The 12,563-nt window shown below is 43.7% G+C and overlaps 1 protein-coding gene across 2 annotated transcripts; it reads left to right on the top strand.

Moving 5' to 3' along the window:
* Positions 1-869: 869 nt before the first annotated feature.
* On the top strand, positions 870-12,243 carry hipk1a (homeodomain interacting protein kinase 1a). Of its 2 annotated transcripts, none has more exons than XM_080732457.1 (16): positions 870-1,173; positions 1,624-2,357; positions 2,539-2,912; positions 3,031-3,154; positions 3,478-3,597; positions 3,707-3,793; positions 4,196-4,377; positions 4,946-5,096; positions 6,112-6,316; positions 6,533-6,651; positions 8,651-8,799; positions 9,399-9,545; positions 9,673-9,843; positions 9,943-10,136; positions 10,309-10,439; positions 10,555-12,243. In XM_080732457.1, exons 1-16 carry the CDS (start codon positions 1,134-1,136, stop codon positions 11,002-11,004), a joined length of 3,378 nt encoding a protein of 1,125 aa, XP_080588583.1. In that variant the 5' UTR covers positions 870-1,133; the 3' UTR covers positions 11,005-12,243. The 2 variants fall into 2 exon arrangements, with proteins under 2 accessions (XP_080588583.1, XP_080588582.1); XM_080732456.1 differs by having other exon boundaries at positions 8,648-8,799.
* Positions 12,244-12,563: the final 320 nt, after the last annotated feature.

Genomic DNA, 12,563 nt, shown 5'->3' with positions numbered 1-12,563 from the left:
ACGCGACCGGACGCCGTGTGGCCGGAAATATTTCCCCACTTGCACGCGCACGGACGGCACCGAACGGTGCACGACCGTGTAAACGCGTGCATACCCCCCATAGAGTATGATACCCCCCCCCCCCCCCCCCCCCGCGAGAGCCGCGACAACCCCCCACCCCGCGAATCCGCGATAACTACAAGCAATACTTTAATCAGTGGCTACTACTATGGTTTCTAGTGGTGAATGTGTGAGCGTCCTCAAGCCCAAGTCCCCTCTATTCATATGGATATAGCCTAGGCTACTTTAACACCTAGGTTTCCAGCTGTGACTGCATGTGTCGATGTGTGTGTGTGTCCTCATACATGGCTCCATATTACTGTGGTATTTAGTGTTTGAGATTCGTTCAAGGCAAACTTTGTTTCTCTATCCTACTGCAGCTGTATTTTCTAAATGAATTAAAAGAAAGTAGAACATAAAATCTTAAGTAACAATGCAAGTGTAATTAAGACTAGAAAACTATTGTTTTCCCACCATTAGATCTGTCCTTCTATCTAAATAGCCTCTAGAGGCGCGTGCACGCGCGTGCACGTGACGTCAATAAATGACCGTCCTCCCGGAAAAAAAAAATCCCAAAGCACCACTACTGCTACTACTACTACTACTACTACTACTACTACTGTACTGCCCGGCTACCTCGATGGAGGGGCAAGTGCGTCAATGCGATATCATAGCGCTACCTGCACCACTGGCACTGCTACCCGTGGAGCAGAGCCATCTACCGTGGAGTAACATAATTCGATAAGTAACCCATTAGGGTGTAACAACTGTACAAAATAAAAAATGAAAATACGATGGGTAGGAGGAGGAAGTACTGTACCAGAGTATGGTTCGTGATTTGTAGGAGATGTTTCGTCTAGGAGGCGTCCGTGTTAGTTTTGATTATATTTGATATCGCGATTGACAATAAGATGATTTAAATGTATGTCAGATAAAAGCTATTCCAGATTCATCATTGAGATGTACAGTAACTGTAATATTTACGGCTATAGCTAACTATTAGCTACTTCTCATACAGGAGAAGAGATAGTGGCTCAGCTGATCAGCAGCAGCAACGCAAAATAGAGCTGGTCGTGAAAATGAAGAGGCCTTAGATGACAGATCTGCAACAGCATAATCGATCAATAAATACAGGTATATTTGGAACACATTAATGTTTGCATAAAAAGATTGAGTTAAGCTAGATAGTAGATATTGTAGTACTGTAGGCCTAACCCTAAGCTACTTCTATTGTCTTTTATATTGTATTTTGCATCCTATTTTAACTAATGTAACCTTATCTTCTGTCCTCTATCCTATATCTTCATCCTTACTGCGGTGTGGAGCTGCTGTGACAACTGAATTCCCCTCGGAATCAATAAAGGTCTGTTTGTCTGCCCACCCGCCTGTCCCTGTCTGTCTGTCTGTCTGTCTGTCTGTCTGTCTGTCTAGTGTTGGGATCTTTTTGATTTCATGAGATAATTATATCCCCATGATGTCTCTAGTGGATAACAACCTCACAATTCCCAACTGTTTATATCCCTTGCACCTGAAGCTTGATTTAGCCTAATCCAGGATATTAATTATCCTGAAATGTGTCCGTAGCCATGGCCTCTCAGCTGCAGGTGTTCTCATCTCCCTCGGTGTCCTCCAGTGCCTACTCTCGTTCAAAGAGGCTCAAGGTCGAGAACCCTGCCTGGGAAGGGAGCAACCAGCTGGGAGACAATGGTTACTATCAGCAGAGCCCCAATCAGGGGTCTGTGCCCTCCGCTTCCGGATCCAACTTCAACATGATGTACAACTCCAGCCAGGTGCACCCACCGACCGCAGGTTCCCGAGAGCAAACGGTGGTGCGGGCAGCAGACAGCACAGGCAGCATCCGTGGACCACCCTCCTCATCCTCCTCATCCTCGTCCTCCAGTCGCCGGGTCAAGGACGCAGAGTCCTCCTCTCAGCCATGCGACCTCTACCACAAGCAGTACAGCCTGAAGCGGAAGAGCGAGGAGGTGGACAGCAGCGACAGTGTCCAAATACTGGAGGAGCTTTCGGCTCCCGTGGTCTCAAACCGTACTGGCGGCGGAGGGGGCACCACCACAGCCCAGTCCATAGCACATTCCACTTCTACTACTAAGAGCAGCAACTCCCACAGCGAGGGGGACTACCAGCTGGTGCAGCATGAGATTCTGTGTTCAGTGTCCAACAGCTATGAAGTGCTTGAGTTCCTGGGTCGCGGGACTTTTGGTCAGGTGGCCAAATGCTGGAAGCGTGGCACAAACGAGATTGTGGCAATTAAAATCTTGAAGAACCATCCCTCGTATGCTCGCCAAGGTCAAATTGAAGTGAGTGCTCTTTGTGGCTTAAAGACGCCAGCGCTTTTACAAATTCAGAGTAGTGTGTTCTCCACGTTAATATCTATAAATATGGATATTTCATGTTTCCTACACATTTTTTACACTGTAAAATATAAAACAATTACTTGAACAGAGAACATATTTTCGCCTGTCTCTCTCCTTCTCACAGGTGAGCATCCTTAGCAGACTGAGCACGGAGAATGCAGACGAGTTCAACTTTGTACGATCATACGAGTGTTTCCAACACAAGAACCACACCTGCCTTGTGTTTGAGATGCTGGAGCAGAACCTCTATGACTTCTTGAAGCACAGCAAGTTTAGCCCTCTCCTCCTCAAGTCCATCCGGCCTGTTCTGCAGCAGGTGGCCACGGCACTGATGAAGCTGAAAAGCCTGGGGCTGATTCACGCTGACCTGAAACCTGAGAATATCATGCTGGTGGATCCTCTGAGGCAGCCGTACCGAGTGAAAGTCATTGACTTCGGCTCAGCCAGCCATGTGTCTAAAGCCGTTTGTTCCACCTATCTTCAGTCACGCTACTACAGGTACAATGAATGCAAGCCTGTCACTGTGTTTTTGATGGACTGATCTAGCTGTTAAATTGACTTAATCTGTACCACAGAGGTCAAGAGACTCTTAAATTAAGGTGATGTTTGTTTGCAGGGCGCCAGAGATCATTCTGGGCCTTCCTTTCTGTGAAGCTATCGACATGTGGTCTTTGGGCTGCGTGATTGCTGAACTGTTTTTGGGGTGGCCCCTCTATCCCGGTGCATCAGAGTATGATCAGGTCAGACACACACAACTATATGCTATCTAAGCAGTAAAATTCCAGATGATAATAATTAGTTTCACATTAGACTGGATAAGATATACGTATATGTCTTTTGGAATTTCAAAACTCAAGAATGTATTCTGTACACGTTGTTTAAACATCATCATTGAAATATTTCCTCTCTGCCAGCTGGATTGAAAACCACATGCATGTCCTAAAATATAACAGAAACGTAATGTCAAAAGATGCTTGTGGGTGTGTGGGGCCTAAGCTCACATTTACGTAACGTGTATTTGTCTGATATCTAAAATGTCTTGTGTTTGTGTATGCATGGTTAGATTCGCTACATTTCCCAGACCCAGGGCCTTCCTGCAGAATACTTGCTGAGTGCGGGAACAAAGACCAGTCGCTTCTTCAACAGAGGCCCTGACTCAAGCTATCCTCTCTGGAGATTGAAAGTAGGTTATTCTGCTGGTATTACTCAACACAGTCATCATAGCTTTATCGCTCCAATAATTAAGTCCACAATTATACTTAGGCCTTGATGTGTGTTTATTTCTCTTGCAGACACCTGCAGAGCATGAGGCAGAGATGGGGATTAAGTCAAAAGAGGCAAGAAAGTACATCTTCAACTGTCTTGATGATATGATGCAGGTGAGAAAGCTGTTGCTCATTTTCAGTCATTGACTTCAATGACATACTGTATGTGTTGTCACTGCTTCAAGTGATATTATTTATACTGTAGTTCGATTTACACCTCATTGGGTGGTATATGAAATGCAGTATATGTCTGCATTTCAGTTATACTGCTTTTTAAAGTTATCATTGACTGTAAAGAACACAATTATCGTCACTTGTCCAGTTGTTTAGCGCTTTTATGGGAGGCTACATGCTATTACAGTATTGTCTGCGTTAAGCAGACAATTCCATCATGTACGAGTTGAATGAGTGAGTGTTGCTTGCTTGTGATAACAGCACCTTTCACACATTGCTAGAATATGGAGTATTATCTCCATAATTATATATTTTAATACTGTATATGTATCACTGCTGCAGGTTAACATGACCAGCCTGGAGGGGACTGACATCTTGGCAGAGAAGGCTGACCGACGAGAGTTCATTGACTTGCTAAAAAAAATGCTGACACTGGATGCAGAAAAGCGCATCACCCCCATGAAGACCCTCAACCACCCCTTTGTCACTATGACCCACCTGTTGCACTTCCCTCACAGCTCACAGTAAGTAGTACAGAAGTAGCCTCGCAAGCCATCCCGAGCTACGTCATCACCAATGTGCTTCTGGCTGTTGCGAGGCTAGTACAGTAGATGGTCAACAAGGAATTTAACCTTTCTGTTTAGATTCTAGGAGGCTGGGATTTAGTAGCAGGGTTTAGGACGGTTAGGATAGCTGACATCCAGAAATGTCTCAGAACTAACATAAAAAATCAAACCTCGGTTCGAAGTGAAGCAGTGAATTTTTATTCTATGTGTTCTAGAGCTATGAAATCTGTGTTCTAGATCTATACATTCTGTGTTCTAGATCTATACTTTCTATGTGCTTTAGTTCTATATTTTTATGAATTCTGAATGAATGAATGATTTTGTCTGGAGGGCCAAATTGGCATGTGAAGCTTGACCAATCCTCAATTGGTCAAGCATGCACGGGACATGTACGGGACAGACAGAATTGACCAAACACATGGACAGACATGTACGGGACAGACAAAGCCACACCTTGGAAGCGGCTTTCACCGCTTCAAAAAGGGCTTATTAAAACAATTTTGATTTATTTTAACTTCCTTTACAGTGTGAAGTCCTGTTTCCAAAATATGGACATATGCAAACGCAGATGCAGCGCCTTTGACAATGGAAAAAACATGTTTGCTAGTGGCAACACACCCAGTGCAGCCGCCAACCTCACTGTAACATTTAGTAGCCAACTAAACCAGCACAACCAGGTCAGTTACTTCCTCCCATGGGTTTTCTCAAAGTGTCTTTATTTAATTTTATTATTCCATTTTTATTCATTGAAATTAACCATTTAATCAAATTAGGAAAATGTTCATTCTCATCTCATGCAAATGTTACTCATGTTTACATGCATGAATCACATTATCATCTGGTATCATTTCTTAATACTTACAGTAGAAACAAGATGTATTTATTATCATGCTCTGGTTAAATAAAAGTGAAATAAAAATAGAAAGTTTGCACTTAGAGCGCATGACCCCGCCAATATACGATAACATATTCCACAAACATGATCCATCACAATATGACACCTTAGATTATGTATTTTGTAATTATGCCATATGTCCTTGATTTTGACCTTGACCACTGACTGTTTCAACCCCAAAGTTAATAATTTCTTCACAATAGACCTGGGTTGTGTCCGAAACAACTTACTAACGTACTACATTCTACACAGTAGTATGCTATTTTCAGCCTTAAGTATACACTAAACAGTAGGGTTTCACTCTGAACATACAGTACTAATTAGGTTAGGGAAGTACCCTATCTGGTGGCAAAGCAGAGGTACTACATATAAAGTCTTATGACAACCAAAAAGATTGGGCTATAACACATAGCTAAGTGAAGTATAATTACACTTTAATTGGAATGTTATTACAGACAACTGTTCCTCTGATTGTTGGATATTTAGTGTCAACTACACCTGGCTGCAACAATAATTTACTCAAAAGTTTTATGAAAATCTAGCCTTCCAATCCTGAGTTATTCTGCTAACAAACAAACAAACAAACAAACAAACAGAATAGGTAAAAACATATCCCTTGTATCCATATTCTTACACTCACACTTCCTCCATATCCGATCCTCCAGGGTCACAGGAACATTACTATGGGTCTGATGGTGTAATGGTATTGGTTGCATGTTACATTAGTGACCTAATTGTTGCATTTGTCGGTAGTTGTGTATTGTATGGTGACTACAAATGAATGCCATGTCTTCCAGATGGCCTCTACGGGTGGCCAGTCCCTGTCCCTGAGCAGTAACGTCCCGTTATTGAACTACCAGCCTGGCCTGTACCAGCAGGCCACCATAAACATCCCTGGCCTTGCCCAGCAGAGTGTGCCTCTGCAGACAAGGCCCACCCAGCTCTGCACTCAGACAGAACCCTTCCAACAGACACTGATTGTCTGCCCGCCCACCATCCAGGGTGAGACCCCGCCCTTTGGTGTAGCGTTGCTCATAGAACATTTTCTCAGGCTAACGTAATCTAGAATGTGTTAATAATTCACCTGCAGTTGTTCAATTAATTATCTCTGTTTCGAGGTAATAAAGAGTCACACATGTGAGATTGTTCTGTATTCATCTGCGCTTACAGTATGTACATTGTAACTGAACATGATTTGCCTCTATTTATTCCTTGTAGGTATACAGACATCCAACAAGCACTCGGGTTACCCAGTGAGGATGGATAACTCGGTCCCCTTAGTGCCTCAGAACCAGTCCTCCCAACCATTGCACATTCAGCCCAGCATGTTGACACAGGTAGGATCCACTACGTCAGGGGTCTTCAACGTTTTCAGGCCAAGGACCCCTTACTTGAGAGAGAGATGAAGCAGGGACCCCCACAACCTTTTCATAGATTCCATATTCTGTAGTTTCATTGGATTCATGTCAATTTGTGTTTTCAGATATTTAATCACTTGAACCGTCAATACTTAAAAAACTTGACCTTTCACTCTGTACTTAGTCTGCTATTTTTCCCCTCTACACCATCTTTGCCGAAAATAGCCGATCTACAAGCTCACAACCCCTCGCAGCGCGAGGCGTTGTGAGCTTGTAGATCGGCTATCTTTGGCTAAAGTCCTCAGAATATGGACGCTAGGGTTCAAGTGGTCGATATAAAAAAGGAGAAAAAAGGTTTCTGTCACACAAAGATTTGGAGGACCCCATGTAGTAACTCTGAGGACCCGCTAGGTGTCCCGGACCCCCTGTTGAAGACCTCTGCACTACGTGAGCAGGCCAAGTGCACATGTGTGTGCATGTAAGTTAGTAGGTTTAGTTAACGAGTGTACAGGGGCCGGAATGAGGATCAGCATCTCTAAATCTGAGGCCATGGTTCTCAGCAGGAAACCGATGGATTGTGCAGTCCAAGAAGTTAATGAGGCTTTACTCCAGGTGAAGGAGTTTAAGTATCTCGGGGTCTTGTTCACGAATGAGAGAAAGGGGAAGGCGGAGAAGGAGATCAGCCGGAGAATCAGAGCAGCAGGAGCGGTTTTGCAGTCGCTAAATCGCACTGTGGTGAAGAAAAAAGAGTAGAGCCGGAAGGCAAAGCTCTCTGTCTACCGAGCAATCTTCGTTCCTACTCTCACCTATGGTCATGAAGTGTGGGTCATGACCGAAAGTATAAGGTCACGGGTGCAAGCGGCCGAAGTAGTAGTAGTGGAGTTATACACTTGAATTTGATTATGCACAGTTTGTGCCTTTGTTGTTTTCCCTGGAAATGTTTTGAAAGTTTGAATGGCCTCTGTAGCTCATTCCATAGTAAAGATAAAGCTTCTCCATGGATGTAGGGACATTCCAAGACCTTACATTTCTTCTTGTGCCTTCCTGTTTCATTTATCTAATGCCCTCCATTTAGCCCAAATGATGAATAAATGAATGGCGTGGTCCATGTCTTGGGAATAGAGGCTGATTTGGGTTGTAGAAAATAAGCCCATTTAGTTGTCTATCAGTGAATGCCAAAATAGGAGACAAGCCTTGGCACCTTGGTTTCTTCCTTATCCTTTTCTCAAACGAACAGATTCCCCTCCGTTTTGAAGGTTGGCTCATAACCAGGCCTGGAATTTTGTCATATTAGGGGGAAGGCCACTTGGCCTTTGGTGTTGTCCATTTTTTGAGGGCACAAAGGCCAAATGCCAGGTCAGGAAGGCCATCAAATAAAACAAGATCTTTATCCAATTTGTTGAATTTAAGGGTTAGGGATGATTATGATTATGGTATTTAAAATTTGATCCATGCTCAACCCATTGCCCAAAAAATGGGGACTCAACAAAAGACATGACAAGAAAGAGACACTGGTGTCTACATAATATTGACAAGAAAGAGACACTGGTGTCTACATACTGTAATGACAAGAAAGAGACAGAGGAGAAAGTGGTACCTGGGGCATTAAGGCCACTGTGGCCTCAGGGAATGCCATGTTTTAGAGGAGCACAAGGCCAAACTGAGGGGCAACTGCTCCCCATTTTGTAATCTTTGTAACCTTGTCTTTTTCCTGGTGCTCGATGATTAAAATGAATGTATAGTACGCTTTCCTCAATGAATAAATGTTTGAAATAAGTGACTTATTTTCTATTGAAAAAAGTGCTAATGCGAGTCACACTGAAAACGTACACTTTGCTTATCTTTTCTCAGAACAACGCATCATTTGTGTACTGTATTGTAGACTGTCTTAGTGTCTTGCCCTGTCACTGTTGAAGTGCTAGCCTACAAAGTTTTAAGAAATGGAATTTGTGTGTATGTGTGTGTGCATGTACAGCAGGGCTGGCCAACGGGCACCCAACAGATTCTCATTCCCTCCACATGGCAGCAGATGCCAGGCATGGCCATCCACAACACTGGCCAGGCTGTGGTCCCTGACTCGCCCATGGGAGCCCCCCTCTCGGACAACCAACAGACATCCAACTGGAGGTGAGCTCTGCTAGCCTGGCGTTGCTCATACTAATTCCTCACTGCGTATCGGATATTGGTCTGGACTCGCGAGCAGAATTTTCATTTCCAAGGGGTGGGTTAAAAAAATGGCTCTGGACACGATTGGTTAGACCAGGCCAATGCTGGGCCCTGATTGGTTCCCCCAAATTTTGAGGGAGAGGAAATGGATTCACAATTGAGCGGGGCCAGACCCATATTCGCCAAGGGCAAGTTTTTTTTGCCCAGGCGGATTGGTCTGGTTCCAGGCTAGAGCTCTGTCTCTCCAGTTTCTTTGCCCCATATTACACACAAAGGGTGTTTTCTTTTTCTCTTTCGTGCAATGAATTCACCCTAAATTATATTCAGTTTGTATTAACTGTTGTCATATGTACATCTACACAGACAGTGAATATTAGATGCCAAATCAAAACTAGGTAGATTTCTCAATTATTCAACTGTTCAATTATATGCTTAATTGTGATGCTTATACTTGCCGGACAGTTTCATGTTGTTTATCTGACTTGTGCCCTCGTTACATTAACATACCGGTACTCTAGCTCCATAACTTATTAGAAGTGTGTTATTTAAATTTTGCAAAGGGGTCGACATGGCAGCCAGTATGATGGCCTCAACCAGCAAGACTTGGGGCGACATGGCTCCTCCCAGAACCACAACTCAGGAGTGGCTCATTCTAGATCCCAACAGGGCAAGAGATCTAAGGCTCGGCATGCTGACAGCAGAGTCAGGTATCAGTCATAAGTCCACATCACCTTGTGGATATCCTGTCTGTTGTCAATGCAACTGGAAGCCTATAGTATTATTCTGCATATACCTGTACTTATACATGCCTTGTCTTTGCTGGCCCTTGTTTAGGCCAGTGTCTTTGCTGCAGTCGGTTCCCTCTGTGCTCCACAACTCCCCTGCCTGCGCTGGGGACCAGTCTCAGCCAATCGTCATCTCTGACACCCCTAGTCCTGCGGTCAGTATCATCACCATCCACAGTGATTCAGAGGATGAGGACGACAGGAAGTACCCTGCTGCCTGGTGAGCTCACTTGGATCTAAAAGCAAATAGACTGCAAGTTTTTTATTTTATTTGTATTTTTAAACACTGGGCTCTGGGCTCAATATTTCTTCCTCCCAGCTCGGGGACGAGCCAGCGGACCAACGTTATAAGTTGTGTGACGGTACACGACTCCCATGACTCTGACTCGTCCACCAGCAGCCCTCGGAGCCCCAAGGCCAGCTCGCAGCAACCCAAATGTATGGCCATCATTATGCCCTCTGTGAAGAGCCAGCCTGGGGAGGGCTCAGCACATAAAGCCCCTGCAGCACCAGGTACCACACGGTCACTGTGCTACCTATAAAGTCACCACTTATTTGGAAGAGGTGTGCGGCGCTGATTAATTCGACTGTCCTCGGTGACATTTTCCTCCTGTATTACTTGGCTTAGAATATTATCTGTCAGTGTTATAATTGTGTTATAATTATTATTATTATTTTATGATAGATCAAACTGCAAGTGGTTCTGGCAAATCTAAAAAGAGTACAGCACAGCAGTCCAGCCGTTCTGGGGATTTTAGCAGCGATCGCCATCCACGGGCTGCTTCTAGCAGATCTCAACCTCTTAACCTTAGTCAGGTAATAGCAAAACATTTTTTATTGCAACTGTCATGTATCTGATCAATTGCTTGACTGGGTTACTTAACTTGTATGTACTGTACGATTTGATCTCAAACAATCCCTGTCGTTTCAGGTCCAACAATCTGTGATGTCATCATCACATGACCAAACGGGAGGCAGCGGCGGCAGCTCCCTCAGGCGACAGCCGACGTACCCTCCCCCCGCCGCCTCCCACGCGCCCTACCGGCTCCACGAGACCGCTCTGTTCGGCTCCACCCCCAACTTGTATGCCTACCCGGCGTCGGCCGCCCTAGCCTCTGTATCCCAGGCCGTGGACCAGATGCAGGGGGGCTCCACCCGCCACGGCAGGGCAGGCGGAGCCTACTCCACCCTGGGGCTGCTGCAGAAGAGCGGTGGCCTGGCGGTGGGGGGTCACGTTCCTGGACAATACAGCGCTCACCATCATCACCACCACCAACAACAGCAGCAGCAACAGCAGCAGCAGCATCAACTGGGGGGGCAGGCGTTCCATCGCTCTACTTCCACCTATCAGCGTAAACTCAACCAATACCCTTACCTGTGAAGAGCGAAGCTAACAGAAACTGACAAGCTTGCTCGCTGTGCATGGAGACCAAACGGAGACAGACCTGAGCACACGCTCGGCTACAGTTGACTGTGATAGTATGCTGTAAAATCCTGAGTGTTCATTTAACTCTGAGAGTGTACAAATGTAGCTGGTCAATGTGGTTGCATTTGTACATGCTCAGAGTTACAGATGTATAAATTCACGCTGAGGGTTTTACTGTGTAGTAATTGTTATCAACATTCTGATTGTTTGTTTGCGTGCTTATGTTGAAAGTTAACAGCTATTTTATATTATACTGTAATCCTTTAATGTCAAATTGGTGTGTACGGTGGAAGTCTGGAAATGGAGTGTTAAGCACTAACTTATGCTGCTCTCATCTATGAAGTGGTTACTTTTTTCTATTAGAACATAATTGTTATATGAAATACCATTTCTACTATGTTCTTCAGCTCTAAAAATGACACGTGTGCAACTGTGCATACATAAAACATATTCGCCTTACTTAACTTATTCTTACCATATAATTGCCTATTTCTTGCATTTTGTATTTCTTTGTTAAATGTTACCTGTGTTTACTTCAGTGACCTTATAATTTTTTTATTTATGAATTTCTCCTGTCTGTTTAATTAGTTGTAATGTAGATACAAATGAACAAATACTGTAATGTAGGCTGAAGTGTCACTCTGTTACAAAGCAGGTCTTTAGGGTTTGTCATTTCATTTGCGTTGGTCACTTGGTTATTATTGGTATGGTATTATTTATTATTTTAATTAAACACGTTAAACACATTCATTTCAATGCAGGTTTAGGTGTGGTTTTTCTTGTGATGCCAACGTTATTAAGGTTGCATGTGTCAAGACTCAAGAGAGGCTTGTAATCTACAGACAGATTTATACTTTGACGTACAAGATAGTTGCGAGCCAAAAATAACTGATCTACAAGTTTGTCGATAGGCTATTTGTGGGGCGTGACTGTATGAATTAAGCATACCAATGATAACTTTCTAGTGTTTTGGGGAGAGGGGACGGCAGTGCAATGTCATTTTAATTTGTGCAACAATCATAAATTATGATATATTATGAATCATAATGGTAGTGGAGAAACTGTAAAGGCTCTTGTCTTGTGAAGTGATGTTATATGTGTTGGAGTTGGATGTCTCACACTGTACGGTCTAGTAAACCCATTTAGATCAGATTGTGATATTCACGTAAGACCTTTTTGAATTAACATTGTAAACCATTAAATCCAATAAAGATGATCCATGAAAATATGAATTGATGTTCAATATGTACTGTAAGTGCTTTTACAATCCTGCTGTGTTGTCAAGTTAAGTACTACAATACATACGTAGAATACACAATGAACCTTAACACGTACGTATATACGCAATAAAATCTTTTCAAAACAAATGTTTTACTTATTCCGTTGTACAAACCTGACCAATTAAGAACACATTGTGCACGGAGAAGCCTGACGGATGCAGTCTGAAGAAGCATCGTCTTAAAATAGACTGATAAATGTACTGTACAAAAATGCCAAGATGTGAAAACAGTTGT

Source organism: Nannobrachium achirus (genome assembly GCF_963921795.1).
Source record: "Nannobrachium achirus genome assembly, chromosome: 9".
In the NCBI taxonomy this organism is placed as follows: domain Eukaryota; kingdom Metazoa; phylum Chordata; class Actinopteri; order Myctophiformes; family Myctophidae; genus Nannobrachium; species Nannobrachium achirus.
The sequence above is the reverse complement of the archived record's forward strand: the minus strand, read 5'-3'. Positions and strand labels throughout refer to the sequence as shown.